This window comes from Parasteatoda tepidariorum, chromosome 7 (assembly GCF_982258835.1).
Source record: "Parasteatoda tepidariorum strain Cologne lab strain chromosome 7, Ptep-v5.0, whole genome shotgun sequence".
NCBI classification, from domain to species: Eukaryota; Metazoa; Arthropoda; class Arachnida; order Araneae; family Theridiidae; genus Parasteatoda; species Parasteatoda tepidariorum.
The window spans coordinates 80,480,534-80,501,182 of record NC_141761.1 but is presented as its reverse complement, the minus strand read 5'-3'; the positions used below and the strand labels follow the sequence as shown (position 1 = coordinate 80,501,182).

Sequence of the window (20,649 nt, the reverse complement as noted above, 5' to 3'; positions counted from 1 at the left end):
GCTAACTTTCAATTTAATTGAGGAAGCCTGTTTCCGATGTGATCAAGTGGCCCTAATAACTCCTTGATAATGAAATAGTTTCCTGTGGCAAAAAAATACAATGTAAATAGAAAACAATAAAAAAAAGTATTTATGTGATAAGAAGTTTTTGCTTAACTACCGTATTAGACGAGCTACCAAAATTCTACGCTATGTATTCAAAATTTATATTCCTGTTTTTTCTAATTGGTAAGAAATTTTTGAGCAATTTCTTTAAATAAATTTTAATTATGTTATATGAAAAAGTTAATATCTCATTTTAAGTAAATTAACTTCAATTTTTTATTTAAGACAATTCTTTAAATTTAAGTATTTTCAAACATTGCTTTCTTTCATGCAAGTATTTAAAATGTGCAATTAATTGTACATAATTTATTGTTATTCTGCAAATACTAAAACAAAAATACAAAAACGAAAATTCTTAAACCATTTAAAACTTAACTTGAGTTAAAAAAAAACATTAAATTGAATTGAAATATTAAATTGAACTGAAATATTAAATGGAATTAAATATTAAATTAAATTAAAATATTAAATTGAATTAAATATTAAATTAAATTGAAATATTTAATTGAATTAAATATTAAATTAAATTAAATTAAATATTAAATTAAATTAAATTAAATATTAAATTAAATTAAATATTAAATTAAATTAATATATTAAATTGAATTAAGTATTACATTATTCAATTGGAATGCCATCTTAAATTAATGATATTGAAAATATTTTCATAGTGATTATCATTTTTAATAAAAATGATAATGAAAATGAAATGTTTACTTCACATAGTACAAGTAGGCTGCTATTTAATACTTAAAAATTAATCTGATTAGTGCATAAGCAAAAAATGTTTTACCAATTAACTTATTAATCTACTTAGAAATGGAAATATTTGTTAATTAGCAAAAATTTATAAGATTTACTGTAATGCGAATTATTTATGAGAGAGAAAAAATTGCTATAGATTTATTGCGATGTCTCGTTACATAGCAAAATTTTTTTTTCTGGCTATATTTTAATAAACACCACCATACTTCAAATCATGGGTTATAAAAATGAGATCAATTGATGTTTGTCCTCTTGCTATTAAATGGACAGGTATGATTTTCAATTCCAACCAATAGACATTTCTTATTGCGTCACAAAATTATTTTCCTTCCTCCCTTTCAGTATTCATATTTATTCTTAAATCGCCGCTAGGGCAGTAGTTATGAATAAGCTCATCTTATTGAGAGCATAAAAATATTTTAACCTAATGCTGTGTTAAAACATTAAAAAAAACACCCTGATGAAAACAAAACGCAAAATTATCGCCTGCCTTTTTTAATTACTCTTGTTGAGGTGCTTTTTCAGTAATGATTTTGTTAGCCAGAATTTTTATGATTCTTAAATCGCTTTATTTGTGATTATAGTGTTGAATTTGATCTAGTTGGAAAAATTGTACAGTCATGAAAAACCTAAAACAACACCCTTTTCCTCAATGGGTAAAAATGTGTGAATAAAAAGAAATTAAAGTAGTATAGGAAATATAATACATACAAAAATCGATTATGTTTGTGGATAAATATTTTTCACTTCGTAGTCAACTTTGGAATATTAATAAATTAAGTACAGTCACTCTCGATTATCCGTTCACGGATTATCCGGTTTGCGGATTATCCGTGACCATTCCGGAGTCTCACAAAAAATATAAAGGGAAACATTTTCAAGATTAAAAAAACTTGATTCATGAAGTTATAACACTACCAAGTTTTTGGAAGCAATATTCGTTATTGGATTGCAGTATATGGAATATCAGTAACATGGTCGAAGGTAAAATTGTCTACGTTATCACGATCTTGGAGAAAGATCATACCGCTTGATGAACAATCCTCTTCAGATGTTCAAGAAAAATATGATAACAGTATTCTCGAACAAGCAAAAGAAATCTAAGGTTTCGAAATTCTTGATGAAGAAAATTTAGATCATTGGTTTCAAAGTGATGCATGTGATCCTGGCTTCCAGTATTTGACTGATGAAGACATCGTTATGTTGTTAAATCAAATAGTGATGATAGTAACTGATGCAGAAGATGTAGTAAATGAATGAAATACATTTTCTCATTCTGCTGCACTGTGGAAACTTTATTAGATTATATGGGAGGATTTGATTACAGTGACATTACTGCAGTTCGTAAAATATGTGTATCGATGTATGGCGAAGACGCATTATACATTTTTAATAAGGAAATATGCATGCAAATGTCAGTAATTTTTATATTTTTCGTGGTGATATTGAATTTTTCTCTAATAAAAGGCGTTTTCGGATTATTCGTGTTTTTCGATTGTCCGTGCGACCTGTTCCGGTGATTAACACGGATAATCGGGAGTGCACTGTATATAAATATTGAACAGAAGACATTTTCTTTTATTAATACTATAAGAAGCTGAATGATCAGTATACATTTTAAATTGAAAGTTAATTTATGTCTCAGGAGATGAGACCTAAGAATAATTTTATATATTTATAATTATATAAGAAGTTTAATAAGGCGTAATTCAGTAATTAGTAAGTCTTAAGTAGTAACTCATTGGCAGTTAATTTCTGTCACAGAAGAAACCGAAGAATAATTTTATCTCTCCATAACATTACGTAATGGTCCAATTCAGTTTTCCATTGTTGTCGATGCATTTTTATTGGTCAAAAATAACAAGGTAGGATCTAGTTCTCCCACATTGATTTCCATATTGTTTTGGTTGTCATCAGCATAAAATTAATAAAAATTCTAAAGGCAATTCGCGATCGCAACGAACTATAGGGGGCGTTGTTGTATGAGACTAATACCTGCGATTTCTATATGAACAGTCATTCAGTTACTCTAGAGACGATGTTAATGTAGCACGTAGCATTGCAACGTTCCTTCTTTATTGTGGCTAATTAAATTTAAAAAAGAAAAATGCTTGATATTCTTTCTTATGCAAACGAAAACAAAATGGTATCTCTTTTTATTAGAGAAGGAATATCCAAAACACATCAGAAAAATATTTGTTCATTAGCAGAAAAAAATATGTATATTCTTATAAAAGTTAAAGCATAATGCCCGAGAAATAGTATTACTAAATTTAATGATATAACATGAAAGGCCCATTTAAACTTTACATTCTATAGTTTTAAGAATCATATTACTTCAAAAATTAAAATGAACAAAAAATATACATAAGCCTCATAATTTTATGAAATTTAATATTGTAAGCAAAGTTTTTTGACAACAATTTTTATCAAAAAATTTCAAGTTTCAATAAAAATCATTATTTAGAAACTAAGAAACGTAAAATAAAGAGCGCTGACGAAACAAAAACAAAAAAACAATTCTTTTTTGTCGCCATTTTTAGTGCTACGAAAATTCATCTTTGGGATTTGCCAAAAACAAAACAAGATGCAATTTTATTTTTTCAGGAGGGAAATATTTTACCGAAAAAACGAAAATGTACCAATTCCCACAACATGAAACTTTATCCTGGTAAAAGTACGTTTTGGAAATGTTATTTCATTTGGAATCTTATTTATCAGAGTTCATATGGCGATATGATTGTTTTGAATCTATGCTAAACTCTCTATCGGTTCATTTTCCACCGAAATCCGATTGACTATTTTGATTTTAAATAAAGTGTTTTATGTTATGAACTGTCGCCAAAATTTTAAGTGTAGATTGGAGGCACTTAAAAACCGTCAAATCTGTAGCGGCGGTGGCGTTAATACGTGAGTATCGAATTTTTATTCCATACTTTTCTGAATCATATTACTTCAAACATTGGAATATACAAGAAGTATACATTAACACATAATGTTATACCATTCAATTTTTCAAAAAAACTATTTTGAGAAAAATTTTTATCAAAAAATTATAAACTAAAAAACGGAAAATAAAGAATTCTTAGGATAAAAAAACGATTTTGAGAATTCTTAACATTGAAATAAAAACTTTCATATTGTTTCTTTTTTTATCATTCTTATAGTTCTTAATCAGACGTAAAAACCCATTCTGTAGAGAACCATCATCAAATGAAAAAAAATATTTACAAGCAAATTTTTTATTGTAAAAATCATTGCACTTACCTGATTTATAATTCCCAGAGAATTCCAAAATGATAAGTTCCTTGTTTGAAAACTTTATTCTCAAATAATAGATACATAGTTTATCCCTTCATTACTTTTAGATAACATACTACACAGCAAAATTTTATAATTGATATGAATTTGAATATGTAGCCAAAAACAGAATAACTGAATTCTAGTTGAACTTATTCTTTCAAAACTAAAAAATACTTACCAAGAAAACGATTAAAATTAATTAAGAATCAGCACAAATGGCACTATTTCAAGTAACTTGGACTTTCAAGTAACTTTTTTATTGTTGTTTTCCGAATTATATAGATACAGAAATATATACTATTCTATAACGAAGAAGAATATGCTATAACTATCCGCGATCGCAACGCTCGAGTACGCCGTCTAGCGGGAGCCTGTAAATATCGGACATTAATTTATCACGTTTTCATTTAGTTCCATCAAAGTCATTGACTGAATCAGACGCCATTTTTTAGCAGCAAATAAGAAGCAAAATTTCCCTAAGGAAAAGGCCGAAGAACTTGAAAAAATCTCCAGAATATTAGTAAATCTTTCAGGAACAGAACACGCCAAACATTTGAAGAAAAATTCCTCAATAATTTATAATTTCTATTATCAACAAACTTGCAACTGATGACTTCCGATTTCGGATACTGTTACAGATGTGTGTATTAAGGTAAAATGCATTTCTTCTGTCTTCAATTCATTACGAATTAAAGTGAAGTCAACATTGCTTTCGTTATTTATTTTAAAAACTTCTAATTTTTAATAAAATTTAAAAAAAATTAAAAGAATTTTCTCATCAAAAGCGAAAAGTGTAGCATTGATGATCATTTTTTTATCATAGAAAACAATTTGTTCATATATATATATATATATATATATATATATATATATATATATATATATATATATATATATATATATATATATATATATATATATATATATATATATATATATATATATATATATATATATATATATATATATATATATATATATATATATATATATATATACAGCAGGATATAGATAAAGCACACTTTTATGTCAATTCCGTAACTAAGAGATTTTCTGCACTAATTAATTAGAATATTTAATGTAAGGTCCTCGTACCATTAGGTTTGAGTCTTAGTACAAACGAATCCGATCCTTACATCGAGAGTTATTCGTTTAAAGGTTTGAAACATTTTATAACTGATATGGTTAAGAAACTATGAATATAAAATTATATGAGTTCGTAGCCATTTACAACTAACAAGCGTTCAAAATCTTCAAATAAAATTTAACTTTTAGTCCTAAGTTATGTATGATTTTTTGTTAGGTTATAAACTTACGGGTTAAGTTTGGTTGAGTTATGTTTTATTAAGTAAACCATGGTATGTTTCTTGATTAGTTTATCTAAAGTCAACATCACTTGTGAGAAATGAGTACTAGTTTTTTTGTGTTAGCCAACTCCGTAAAACTGCCATCTATTAGTGAATGTGGGTTTGTATTCAAATTATCCTAGGACAAGCATGACGTTGATACATGTGTACATACAATCTTTATTATTAATATTTGAAACAGTTCAATGGATGGAATTTTGTAATTCCGTGCAGAGGGACAAATGAATTAGCGATAGATTCTTTAAAAAAAAACATAGGAGATTAGTTACCTCTATATGATTTATTATTTTCTGTCATATATCTAGCTGTGGGTAAAACTCAAGCAGAAAGTTGTAGTTCCGAAGTCATTGCAACACGAGGACGAGAATGCATTGAAAGTTTTCTCGAAATGCCTATTAATGAACGATCAGAAGCCGAAGCATGCCAGTAAGTTCTCTTTCTCATCTATTCTTATAAAAATAAAGAGAGTCATTCAAAATATAAAGAGAGTCATTTTCACTTCTCAGCCGAAATGCCTGAGTAGGAGTTAGGGAACTGGCCTTGTATCAGAAAGGTTCTGGGTTTGAATCCCGGGAAAGACATTGATGTTTTTTCCTTCTCTTTTCTATCTGTTACTGTGGGAAGCAATGTTGGCCTACCTAATATGGGGCCCTTGAAAGAGTTGCCAACAAATCTACCCTTAGATGCCTGCATAACCTAGGTCATTCTGCAGGTGGACATTGGAGGAAAAAAATTTCACTTCTCATAAGAGAAATCAAACATAATTACCAGAGAATGACTTTTTGTAGGAGAAACAATAATCTACCAGACTTCTAGCCCTTGTCATACAGGATTTGTCATACAGGTAACTTGCTGTTGACAAATCTACATATGCTGTTTCTTTAATTTACGAACCTTTTTCGAAAATCAAATTTACCACGGCCAATAAAAAAAACATAATTAACTGAAAAGATTTAGAATCAAGTTTCTTCTTTTTGAAAAAAGGACGAGACTTCTATAACTTGTCATACAATTTGATGACTTTTTGTGCTTTTGCTTACAGTTGGGTAACTTGCTGTTGACAAATCGACACATGCTGATTCTTTATTTTTCGAAAATTAAATTTACCAAGATCAATAAAATGAAAAGAAACATATTTGCCTGAAAAGATTTATTGCAAAAGATAAAGTAATATTTTCGCTTCTTCTCAACATAAGGACCAACGAGTCACAGTTGACTGTTAGTCTTCGTATCTAGGAAAATGATGAAAGGTTAGGATGCAAAAACGGGAACAAAAAGGGCAACTTCGGGTAAAAAAATGGGTGTATTGCTTCGTGGTAATGCTCGGCAGCATAAAACAAATCCCACATCCATATCCCTCCACTCTATAACCCAGATCTTTCTCTTCTTGACTTCTATATGTATTTAAATAGAAAGAAATTTTTGCCAACGCATCAGTTTCCTACAGACGATGACGTGTCGTGACATGCTAGATCCATTCCAAGGAGGAACTCTAATACAGCGGACTTTAAAAACTGAGTGCGCCGATTTATAAACAAAAACATGTCAGACATGAAATTAAATTTCAAATCCATATTTTAAATTTCGAAAACTGATTCCCGGAAAACATTGTTTTTAGGTTTTTATTTAATGTAAGAATAATGTATTAAAATAGAATCCGCGGAAGAGAAGGTGGGATGAGAAGGGACACAAGAATAGTCGGGGAGGATGACGCTTGTGTAGAAAGCCGTAAGAAGGAGTGTAGTCACACATGAAAACTATTAACAAAATGTAGTTTTCAATTTGGTGATAGTACGAATTTTTTTTTCTATTAAAAATAAACTCTAGTGATACGAAAGCGTGAAATTTTAAAACCTACGATAGGAACATTACTTTTTAATCCCTGTTTTATTGAGAAACCCTATTAAAATTGAGTTATCTCGTTGTATATTGATTTAAAAAAAATAATAAATGAAAAATTTTTTAATGATATAGCTCAAAAAGTAATTCCAGACAATGTTTCCTATTAATATTGAAATTGTTATGAAATTATTTGAATTCATTTAAAAAAAAAAACAGAAATAGAAACGAATTAAATACTTATTTTTTATTAAAAAATATGACTTCTAAAATTAATTAAAGAAAAATTGAATCAAGAAAGTAGTTTTCATCAGTGACATAGTGACACTTAAGAACATATTGAAACACTCAGTAATCAGTCGATTTCATATGGAAAAAAATTTATATTTATTTTTAAAACTTGAAGATTTAGAAAAAAAGCGAATTGAGTATAAAAATATTTTAATTTTTTAATTATTTATTTATTTATTATTATTTTAGAATAGCGAGGACAACTAAAAACTGTTTGAGAACACTCGCTGAAGATTGTCTAGACGAGAGTGATAGAACTCATCTAGACGCTGCAATTCAGGAAATCGATGCCTTAACCGAAAATTGCCGAGAAACAGGTATAGTATTAATGACTGCACAGGAGTACTGTTTGAATGATGACTTCACGTGTTCAATTGCCAAATATATATATTAATACTAGGAAGCACCACCTCTACTCGCTAATGCTCGTTCATCCCTAGAAATGCTTTCGCAGTTCTTTCCAGGAATGCTTTGCTTGGTCATTGGATACATCACTTTCTTCCAGCTTTGTATACTTTTTTGATGACTTAAGTTTAAAAAAAAACAGTTCATATTTTTTTTCCTTACATAATACTAAATGCATATTAAAAATAGTAAAAAATTATTAAAAAATAGTCGTGGAGAAATTATCTTTGGATAAACGAATTTTTTCAACTCTGTGCAAAAGTTTTTTTAAATTAGTTAAAAAAGTTCTCGAAATATGATGAAATACGAAAAAAGTAGAATTAGCATATACTTCCGCTGTCCTGACTAAATTATTAGTACCATATTTCCCTGATTGAGACTACCTCTTATACTTCGAGGGTCTGGAATCTGAATCTATTGAAAATAAGGTATGTTTATTCAGAGAAAGTACGTTTTTGAGTCAGAATTCGTTTCTTAAAATATCGTCTGTTGTAAGGTCCTCCCGTCGAACTATTAAAATGAAGTCCTAGCACGCGAAAATCCGATCTCTTAGCCAAAAGTTATTCAATGTGGTCAGCCTTTTTTTGCGTACTGTACATACATACGTAATGTTTCTTATATTTAAATAAAATTCACAATAGTTTTAAATAAATGCATGTTCAATGTTATCATAATTTGAATAGTGTGATATTACTGACAAATGCATTTTTAGTTGTAGTTAAAATGAGGGTTAGAATCTTATTATCGTTAAAAAAAAACAAACAATTTTCATAGTTTTCCTCTTTTTTGACATGAAGAGCCTGGTTAATTTTTAGAAGTTTTCATTGAAGAGAAGTTTGTCTTACTGTTTGTCTTCCGAGTCAAGTTCAAAATTACGTAAAAGGAATAAAAATTATGAAGGTGGTACAGACAGGAATGCGATTAAAGTTCATCCACTCATGTTACAAATTTATTGTACAAAGCTAAAATTAAATAATTGTACATTGCAATAAAAACAATGCGTCTCTTTATAAATATGTAAAAATCGTAGAAAAATAAAGCATGAACAAGAAAACTAAATGCTCTGCCAATCACAGAATCTCCAGTACTTTTACATAGTAATTTGTATTTATTAACATTGCAACAAAAATCTATGGTACCTATTACAGAGAGAATGTCTTTATAAAGTTGTCTTCAAAAAATCGTAGCGTTGGAAGATATTGTTTTTCACATCGTGTAACTCAAATGCAGTATAATTGCTATAAGACAAAAAATACCCAGAATGAAGCAAGTTTACTTCAAATTTAATATCGAAAGTTAATGTTATTTACTCTGAAAAGGTATCCATGTGTGCAAAATCATCCCCCGTTAATTATTTATGATATTTTACTCATGATAATTTAAGTTTTTCTTTTCTGTAATTGTAATTTAAACTAGCTTAATCGTTTCATTTCATTTATAGACTTAAAGTCCCAAATATATATCCTTATTGTTTCCAAAGAACTATTGAGCGTTAAAAAAATACTCTGGAAGCAGATTTTTTTAATGATTTTGAATACAATGTAAGAGTTAATGTAAAAGACAATGTGAAAGGAAATGAAAGAGATGCTAGATTCACAGAATGTCGAAAATCAACGACACAATTTCATTGATACTTTTCACTTCAGTCGTCATTTTATATTTTTCTCACATAAGCATGAAAATTATATCGACTGGGAATAGCAACTTAATTTTTTTTAAAAACCAGTATCAAATATATATATATATATATATATATATATATATATATATATATATATATATATATATATATATATATATATATATATATATATATATATATATATATATATATATATATATATATATATATATATATATATATATATATATATATATATATATATATATATATATATATATATATATATATATATATGTATATATATATATATATATATATATATATATCGCTCATGGGCTACAATATCAGCAAAACTCAAAAAATCATGTTTTGACATAAGCGGGTTTTAAGTTTTCATTGCTAAGGAAAATGCATATGAAATGCTTTAGTTTGCTTAAACGAAAAAATCTTGAAAATTATAAAATTGTGTAAAGTTCTTATAAACAGATTTTTTGTTTAATATTTTGATGAATAAATCCTCGATTAATAAAAATTTAAAGAATCACTTATCTGATAAAATGGGAAGAAAATGAAGAAAAAATTTTTTATTCAAAGAATCTTTATTATATTCTTTGCCGAAAAACTATAAAAAGTTTTATAACAATTGAAATCTGTAAAAATTTAGGTAACTAAAACAATATAAAAGCACTGATTTTTTTTTTTTTTTAATATTATTATCAATTTTTTTTACTTTATTTATTTATTTATTTTTAATGATAACAAAAAGCGGATAAAAAAAATAAAACATTATTTGAAGTAGATTATTATCGAATAATCATAATCTTAGATTACATATTTTTAATAATGTTATTTAAGAAAAAAAACATTGCTTAAGAAAAAGCTTCTTAGTTGTGCTTTTCAAAATAGTTTTCAATGTAAGTAAAATGATAGTATTGGCGTTTTTCTTGAAGGCCAAATTTCAAAGCAAAAAGCAACCCATTCAGAAGAAACTTAGGGAAAGGATAATAGTTTGAGTAATTGATGTAAACTGCCAACCCTTCTCTTTGTTCGTCCTCCCCTTAACTGACCCCCATTTTTTTCCCCACCCAAGAATCTCTTTTTCTACTCTCCCTACCCCAAAAAAACCAGACCGTCACGAAACGACACTTGCCGTAGTTTGCTTGTAAATGTCTTTTCATGACGCTTCGGATGCAAGGGGTTAACCCTCTGATTCCGATCGAGTCCTAGAAATTGTGTCCCTTCATTACGGGAGTTTTCTGAAAGCAGTTTCTATGATTGAACTCGTCCAAAACTATCTTCCTGTGAGGGGTTGAGGAGGGGTCAGCGTTTTCTCGCAGTTGAGTATTCAAAATCACTCATGCGGCAAAGGAGGGGAATTGTTGACAAATAAGAACATTTACATGAAATATAAGTTTTCCGAAAATAAAAGTTTAGCACCGTATTGGCGATTTTCAAGTAGAGGAGTAGTAAATTATACTTTAATTTTCTTCTTTCTTTTATTTAATTCCTTCTTTTTTCCTTTTTTTCTATTCTTTCGAAATTTTAAATAAGAGAGGAAGACTCTTTTGATAAGTGCCGAATATTCAAATTATCTCATCCGTTTAATTTTTGTATAAGTACAGCGACTTATTAATTTTATTTAATGTAACATGGTTTATGAAATCTAATATTATTATTGTGTTATCTTTAAATTTATTTCTTAAATAAAGAAATTAATACTAAACGGTTCCGAGTTATATTTTAGTAAATTTAAGAGTATTAGCTTTTAAAATAAATCAATAATAAGAAACGTCTTCTGAAACATATCTTTCATTTTATTAAGTGTCCTGACCGAAAAAAAAAATTAAGATGCATGCAATATAATTGTTCACGACTTGCTTCTTAATTCAAATCAACAGTGTTCAAATTGACAGGATTTGCAATCATATTTACTTTGTAATAACGTTACTGAAGAATACAGTTGAATAAAAATATAAAAATTATAATAGTAATTATTATTCTTGTATGTTCATAAATCAGTCATTCATATGTAGCGGGATTGATATAATTAAAAGTATTTCTTTACAATAAATTATTTTTATAGATTGTCATATTTATAAGGAGTAAAATCTACTTACTGAAGTTAAAAAAGTTTTTTTTATAATTTCGACAGTAATTTATACTGAAATATAAAACATTTTAAGCATATTTATTTTGTGCGTTTTTTATTTTATTTTTCTCTGCATCTATATTTATATGGATCTATATTTATATACACCTATAACTATCAATTTATGAGTTTGTGTTTCGTATTAATTAGGACTGTTAGTGCATTTTAAAATTTGGACAGCAGATGAAAGAAACTAATCTACCACCCATCTTAAAAATTCTCTAAAAAATTTAATTACATCGTTCAAGAGTTTGAAAAATAGAATTTACTCATTGGTTTTACAGATACCTTTGCTATAAATTAAACAATAATTCAACAATTTTAAATATATGTATTTTTATTATATATATATTTTAAAGATAAAACATCAGTAATGTTTGCTAGCTCAAAGCTCTATTTAATTATAAAAAGAGTTTATTGCACGATATTTTCAAGTGTTATCTTTTAATGTCAGATAAACCCAATGATGAACAAAACTATGGTTGACTGCGTCTTGAAATTAGTAAGTTTTCCGAAATCGCATGTTTATTTTGTTCAAAGTTATACTTTTAAAATATTTTTCTATAATACAAAATAATTTAAAATCAATATAAGTGGAACAAAAAAAAAGATTATGTTCTGAAAGTCACAATAAATGAAGAGAACTGCGTAGTATGTTTAGGAGAAACGTAAAAAATCGCCTTAATATTATTGATACCAGTTATAATTAGTCAACTTTATTAATAGATACTTATTGAAATAAAAAAGAATAAACTATGTATTAAAAAGTACAATGGATGGAGAAAAGGTTCTTCTATTTTGGGGAACCGTATGACGCTTAAATAATTTTGGTGACTTAATTTTAGTATGAACCAATTACGATTAATTTTATTTAGTAATATGCCCAACTAATATTATGCAATTGATGCACCGCTAATCTAGATATAGTTGAAATAGTTTTTTGGTCTCTTGAAAGGAATAAGTAAGTATGCTTTGTTGATTGTGTTAAATTTTATTTTAACTATCATAAGTTGGCATCGAACAACAGAATATATATATATATATATATATATATATATATATATATATATATATATATATTAACATAATAATAATAATTAACTTAACTTATATAGAAATGTTATAATAGATCATATTTTTGGGTTTTTAAGAAACTTTTTAGGAACAAAAAAAATTTGAATATTGTTTCAGGAAATTCTAGTATTTTCGTTTAGGACATTTAATTTTTCCTAATTTTTCGTTAAAATGTAGTTTTTATTTTAAAAAAACTGAAAATAATGTGACTATAATATTTTTTGTAAACATTGCTCATTGACCTCACCCCTTTTGTTAGAAAAATGAGATCTCAAACTTCCTTCTTCTTCCTTTCGTAATACTTTCGTAATTACTTCGCTTACGTAATAATTAAACAGAATATTTAGCCTTAGTCGTTACATTTAAAGCTAAGTTACATTAGAGGTTGATTTATAATCTAAGATTCAATTTTGATTAACAAAAAAAGCTGTCTTTAGTTACTAGGTTGATTTTCTAATAAATCTTTAAGTATGTAGAAAAGAAGGAAATGTGCAACATGTTTTTCTACAATAGAGTGTGACAAAAGGTGTCATGTTATAGTGCTGCCTTTTCAGGAACACGCCTGGAATTCACCGTTTAGCTTAGGTAAAAGAGAACCGCTAAATATTCCCTGCTTCTGTTCTCAGAAAAGTTGAATGGGCTCTTCCTTCGATCTGTCTCTCTCTCTCCTGTCATATAGTCTAAGAGCAACTCAGTTTTAGAATTATCAGTTTCTTACCGAAACAGAGATAATATGATAGATAAAAAAATTAAAATAATCTAAATATAAATTTAAAAAAATAGAAAGATGATTGGGAGAATAAAAGAAGAATCGGAATTTTAGCAATTTTTCTCGAATAGGAAAGATGGAAACGAATTTTAAAAAAATCGTTTCGGTGCTAAATATCTTCAATAAATTTTGACGCTTTATTGAGAATTGTTACAATACGAAATAAGTTTATTAAATCTAATATTCAATTCCCTATATTATAATGCCATCAGGAGAAAAAGAAGTGCCATTAGGAAAACATTTGTTTGGAGTGAAGGGTCTGACCACAAGGGGGGCACAGGCTGCTCTATATAAAACATAAAAAGACATGTTCATTTTATTTTATTTTATTTATTATTCACACTTATATATTTTTTGAAAAGGAAAGCTTCTAACATCTTTCCAGAAATATAAAATATTTTGAACATCTGGTGGAAATTTGACAATTGAAACATGTATAAGGCGTAACTTCTCTTTATATATATGATCATAGAAAATAAAAATAGTTTAAAAATAATTAGACTTTAAATTTAAAAAAAACAAAAACTGAAAACAAATTTTGAAAGTAAAATAACAAAAAATTTGAAAGTAAAATCTTGGAAACATTTTTTCCAAGATTTGCGATGTTAATATTAAAAATAAAATATTATGTTCATAAATTTGGCATTATGTTTATAAATATTATGTTTGAAATGGGGCATCGAGGCAGATAAAGTTTTAAAAAATGTACGTATTTTAGAATCAAATACATAGTTAATGAAGCTCACGAGCTGTGTTTTGTCAGCGATGGCATGATCGCGGCAATATGATCACTATTGCGCACAAACCACCTTTACTTCCTAGACAAGCTGCTACTTGGTACTCATCCCTCCAAAACTGGGTGGCTTTCCAGTTACCAGCTCGGATCAATAATATTACTATCATTAAAAATATTGCATTTTATTTTTTATTTCAAATCTAATTGCAGGTAAAAAAATAACATCCCTTGTTCCGTTTAAATTTTTTGCTTTTAGTAAATCCGTAAATATAATATTAATAAATTTATTACATGCATTGAAAGAAAATAAATATAATATAAATATGAAGTAAAATAAAATGAAACTTTTATTAATATTTCACGCCATATCTATTAATCATTATTTTTGCATTTCTATTAAACGAAGATTATCTTCAAGTTGAATTATGAGTTCTGCTGGATTGCTGCTGAAAAGAATGTGAATTTTCATATTTATACTTGTTCTTAGTCAAAAACGCGTGTTTCTTTAGTTGTGCCACTTTTACGCTACTGGAAAACAAGAGCAATCGCACCCCCTCTGCCTTAATGACATACGTCAACAACAACAACACAATCATGTGGATTGAAAAGCAAAGCGTAGAGAATGCGGAAACTCCTAGTAAATTAACTACAGAATTGACACAACAGTCTGCGACTGGTGGGTCATGGAGGTTAAGTCTGCAAAGTATCGTAACCAGTTGATGGTTGTGATAACGTGGTTAGAATTGTGAGCAAACCCCCTTTATTTCTCAGACAAGCTGATACCCATTTGTTTTTTAAGCCGCCATTAGGAATCGAGCCCCATTCCTTCACTATATATTAAGAAAATCTTCCAAGTGTATTAAAAAAAGTTTTATATTTATGGTGTTGTTTCATTAACCATTTCAGAAACAAATGAGATTGATGATGAGACAACTGAAGTTTGTGTACAGGACAATAAAGATTACATACTGGGTTGCCTTAGAGAAAATCAAATGAGGGCATTGTCACACTTTTCTCGTCAAAGAAATCCAAATGAAAATGATGTCAAGTGCACGTAAGTATACACTATACGCGTATTTGAAAACTCATTTGCTTGTTAGAGATAAAAGGGCTATTTCTCTAGAGAACTATTGCTTTCTGTACAGTTAGGATGATATACTAATAATTAACAACTTCATATTAATCTGTCAAAATATGAATATTTTGAAGATATTGGTTAGTAAAAGTTATAGAACTTAATTTACGTCGCACTAAAACTGCGCAACGGGTTATTGGCGAGGGCCTGGAAAATCGACCCTGAAGGACAACCCTGACTGAGGTAACCTGCCCTGACAATGCTATCACAACTTTGGTGCTCTTCATAATAGATGGCGTCCTGACCAGAGTCCAAAGTCGATCACTTTAAGGAAGAACAATTTAACGAGGATCGATGTCACATATTCTCCGTCCTCTCCTAGGCTTATCATACTAGTCATCAACACCATTGATGCTTGACTTCGGTAATCACCTGGAAACCTTGTCTTACGATTAGTTCACTATGGGATAAAGATAATGTTTAATGGTTTCAAATTTATACAGCTAGGTACGACCAGATACATGTAAGAATTGCGTATATATTTAGTACTAATTAAAAACACCAATTTACATAATACCATTAATACCTATTACTAAATTTAATGAAGTATCATTGGTGTTGGTAATAATAAAGAGATTAGTTTCCCTATACACTGTTAGAAATTTCTGGGAAAAATGGTTAAATAACAATTTCTTGAATGGCTATTTTACCATATTTAATAAAAACAGTTAAATAACCATAAATAAAATGGTAATCAAACTGTTGAGTTTGAGAAAAACTGTTCATTAACTGCTTTCCCGTATTACGGTTCAACAACCTGAATTTTATCTCAAAAACTAGAACCACCTAAAGTGCTGATGACACTAGGCAACCAAGTGGAGACAACTAAGTTAAGAAACCGGTTTTTGGTTTCTCGTTTGTGATCACACGTTACATCCTTCGCTTGTTCAACCAACTCTGAATAGTCCAATACCAGAACGGCACTGGTATTGGACTATTATAGTATATAACAGTCCAATACCAGAACTTATATTTTTCAATAAAGTTTATTGCTAAAAGCTCTTTTAATTATCATGGATGCGATTATTGACGTTGTACGTGAAGTAGGCGTTGAGCTGATAGCTGAGGTTTTGAAAGAAGAACTGGAACAGAAAAAAAGTGATTTAAAAGCAAAATAATTTCTTTCGTTTGCTTTCAAAATTTCATTAGTACTCGGAAATATCTGTCAAACAAATATCTATCAAAATGAGTTTAAAAAGCTTAGCGTTCAAGCTATATAATTTTGAATTTTCAAATATTTAAGCATTTGTAATTAGTAATATGCTAGTTTTTTTTTTTCCATTCACTTTTAAAATTCAATAATAATTTGTAACTTTTAATATCTCCACAGTGGAAATTAGTTTATAGGGAATTAGTTTATTCGCATAATCTTTGTTATTTATGTCCCAAAGACAAGGATACGTTTGAAAAATTTAAAATACATATATCACTAGAAATCCATTTAAAACTAGTCATAGTTAGTAGATTAAACCAAGTTTAAATTTAAAAGATAAAAATTCAGGATGCGTCAGAATCAGCACGTGTATTTTGTTTACAAAATGGTTGCTAGTTAACGCTGAAAGTATTTGGAAACTACTATATGACACGTTTCAACTAATCTGGTTGCTCCACTTAAGTTGAAAGGTTTTAACTTCAGTTGCTAGTTGAAAGCAGGTTGAAAGCAACCGGGCAACCATCATATGACACGTTTCAACTTCCCTGAAACCGCTAGTTGCTTTCAACTAGGTTGCCTCGTGTCATATAGCCTTAATGAAGCTACTTAGTTCTTTGCAAATGTGTATACATCGTACGTATCATAGCCGATCGGGCTTATCTGTCTATCTCATGACCGGCAGAACTGCAGTTCGAGTCCTACTATTGACACCACAATATTTCCTCAATTCCCTTCAACGCGTGAAGAATTTCCAGTTTCCGGCACTCTTCAATGCCCATTACCTTACGAAAATCCGAGCTCTTATGACTAGTTAAATAATAAATCTTTTTTTACGTTTTTGAAAAATGTTAGTTGTAAATGGTTAAAAAACTGTATAGTTTTGTATTAATTATTTTATAAGCAAAACTTTTGTAAATGTTTTCAAAACCATAAAAGGAAAAAAATTTCTCTACCGTAAACTTTACGGGTAATCGGATGAACAGAGCGCTGTCAATTATTTAACCGTAATTTTAGTAAGAAAATTTTAACAGTGTATGGATAAGTATCGTCTCTGTATTAATTTAGTTTTTTAGAGCAAAATTATTTTTATTTAAATTTTTCAAGTTTTGATGTGAAATCATCATCCACTTAAATACACGAGACACACACACAATTCATTTGATTTATTTTTATTTAGATAAAAAATTAAAACGTGTAAAGGTAAGAAAAAGATATGTTTACAAGAAAAATGCTCATAACTCCACAAATAAAATATTTATTTTTCAAATTTACTTCAATATTTTGCATGTTATGAATATTAATTTCATAACTCATCAGTAAATCTGTTGTGCACCTACAGTAAATTACTGCATTCGAAGTATTTATTCTTATTATGATATGTATATTGGAAAATATTCCAAACGACTTTTTATTTACCTATACAGGGTATACAACTGGATTTCTGATTGTGTAATTGAGCGAGTAATCGAAAAATGTGGTGCTGGCGCAGCTGATGAAATGCGAGAAGAGTTGAACAATCCTCCAACAGAAATAAAGGAAGCTTGTCTTGCGGTAAATCGACCTCTCCAACTCTGAGATCTCCGATTTTAAAATGCTCTTTCTGCAGGAAATAGGGAATCAAAGCTAGATTTTTTTTGGGTTAATATCTGTTATTTTTCTATTGTTTCTATCTTATGCATGAAAAACAGTATTTATTTGTGCAAAACAAACTTAAATGTATAATAAATTTCTAAAACATTAAAAAAATAGTTGCATATCGTTTATATTTTATGCACATCGTTTATAATAAAATATGTCTGAAGCTTTGTTGAGCTGTTTTTATCACTACACTTGAAATAATTTCACAGTTACAGTATCAGCTATAAATTTTAAGAAATAAACACTTACAGAAGAGAGATAAAAACAAATAGATACCTTGAATGTACTGATATATACTGATAATTACTAATAGATAAATAAGGCAAAATAGAAATAAAAAATTCTCGAGAACCAAGGAACTTTTCATCGCACCTAATACCATTTAAACTTTAAGTATCGAAATTAAATGGTATTGGAAACTAATACAGACACAGAAAAAGGATAAGGAAAACGAGAAAAGGTCGAAAAGTTCTGCGTAGCACCATGGAGCCGTGAAATGCGATTGAAATATTAACCTCTTGAAGGGCAATATTTTTTAAAGCTCGTAATAGGCCCATTACAGCTAGGTCAAATTCTCTTAAAACTCAAACCAACCATTCTCTTATCGCTTTTTTCCGAAACTATGATGGTTAAAAGCCCAAGCTTACAGACTGCTACAAAGAAGAATACATGTGGTCCATGCCCAGATTAAAGAACCTCAGCAATTACAAGTCAAACATTCAAAAGACTATTGTTTCTGTATTTGAGAAAATACTAATAAAAAAAATTACAATATAAATATAATTATTTTTTAAGACACTTTTAGACGAGGATCATTTTTCCAGCCTTTAAGATTCATCAAACGGCTTTAACAGAATCTAAGTTCCGTAAAAACACGTGTTGCGGTTTGCCATGTCCACTGGTTTTGCTGTTCCGCCAAACTCTCTCTAGCGTGGAGGTAGCAGGTTCGCCTCTCGGTGCCACCATAGACTCATCTTTGTGGTGTGCATCTCATTTGTGCAATCTGTTTTTCACCTCGACACGGGCTTATAAGCTGCACTTAACACAGAAGCATGGGAAAAGCAGAAAAAAATAAACATATAAAATAAATAAATAAGTAAAATGAAATATGTTAATTAATTAAAAAAATAATTAAATTAATTAATAAAATAAAATTAAATAATAAAATTAAATTAAATCATAAAATTAAATTAAATCATAAAATTAAATCATAAAATTAAATTAAATAATAAAATTAAATTAGATAATAAAATAAAATAAAATACAACATATCTGTCATGTTCACTTACAATGAAAAAACAGTGAGCTCACAAAGTCTATTGCAAACAACATTTTTTGACTGAAATTCGTTAGCCAAGCCAAATGTTTAAAATCTTAAGACTGAAGGGGGAAAGTTTGTTTACTGATGCTTTCTATAATTTTTTTAATGCTAGAACAAAAACTAGTTATTATAATTTATAATCGAAAAACTTTACTTTTTTGTAATGCTTTGAAGATATTCATTTGGAAAAATGACTGAAAGTAATCGAAACCAAATAAACGGCAATTACAATTTATTAACTTAGGTACTTTTTAAAAAGCAAAATAAAAGTTCGGAATGTAACGGAAAAGGGATTGGCTTATTTAAAAAAATCGCCATGATAATGAATTAGTCTCAATGCTGGATCCACATGTTTCCTTGTTATCTGGGTTGGGTTCAAAATTACAAGGCTATGGTGTTGAACAGAACACTGATAGCCGCAAATCAATTTTGGGTAAATTAAAAAAAAATAATATAATTATAATTCTTATAATTTAACTAAATATGCTTACTTTTTATTCTACTTATTTATTTATTACTGTAATATCGTGAAGCTGATGTTGTAAGAATATCTTTAGAAAATGATTTAGAACTATCAATTATCAGTAATTTTAATTTGGTCAGCAGCATTTATCAGAAATTTCGAATCTAAAATAGTTCCTTGAAGTCATAACTATTTAGTTTCAATGATTATTAGAGAATTTTTTTTTATTATCTTACGATAAAGATGGTAAATATAATTTTAAATTTCGAATTATCCGTTAGAAGAATGTCTCAAAGGAATGTATCTGCTTCAACCTAATCCAAGTTAAATATATATTACTTTGTAAATTCTTAAAACCTACAGTTAAGCTTTGAAGAAGGTTTAAAATAGTTTTTTAATTCGAAGGAGTTGATCAAAAGAAAGAATTAGAAGAAACAGGTGAAAAAAGGAGAAGAAATTTCAGATTTTATTAACCATATGGTCAGTAAAAAGTCAATTTTATTCATTTCAGC

General features: G+C 28.4%; 1 protein-coding gene across 1 annotated transcript; it reads left to right on the top strand.

The window, feature by feature from the left end:
* The first annotated feature begins 71 nt into the window (after window positions 1–71).
* LOC107457075 (uncharacterized) lies at window positions 72–18,521 on the top strand. The gene is made up of 5 exons (XM_087168137.1): window positions 72–228; window positions 5,846–5,966; window positions 7,860–7,987; window positions 15,334–15,481; window positions 18,140–18,521. Exons 1-5 carry the CDS (start codon window positions 192–194, stop codon window positions 18,288–18,290), a joined length of 585 nt encoding a protein of 194 aa, XP_087024263.1. The 5' UTR covers window positions 72–191; the 3' UTR covers window positions 18,291–18,521.
* The last annotated feature ends 2,128 nt before the right edge of the window (window positions 18,522–20,649 follow it).

Bases quoted from the DNA above. Each gene is read 5' to 3' on its own strand.
- LOC107457075 (XM_087168137.1), top strand. From the start codon at position 192: ATGTATTCAAAATTTATATTCCTGTTTTTTCTAATTG. The intron at 229-5,845 runs GTAAGAAATTTT...TCATATATCTAG, and splicing joins ATTCCTGTTTTTTCTAATTG to CTGTGGGTAAAACTCAAGCA. The intron at 15,482-18,139 runs GTAAGTATACAC...TTACCTATACAG, and splicing joins GAAAATGATGTCAAGTGCAC to GGTATACAACTGGATTTCTG.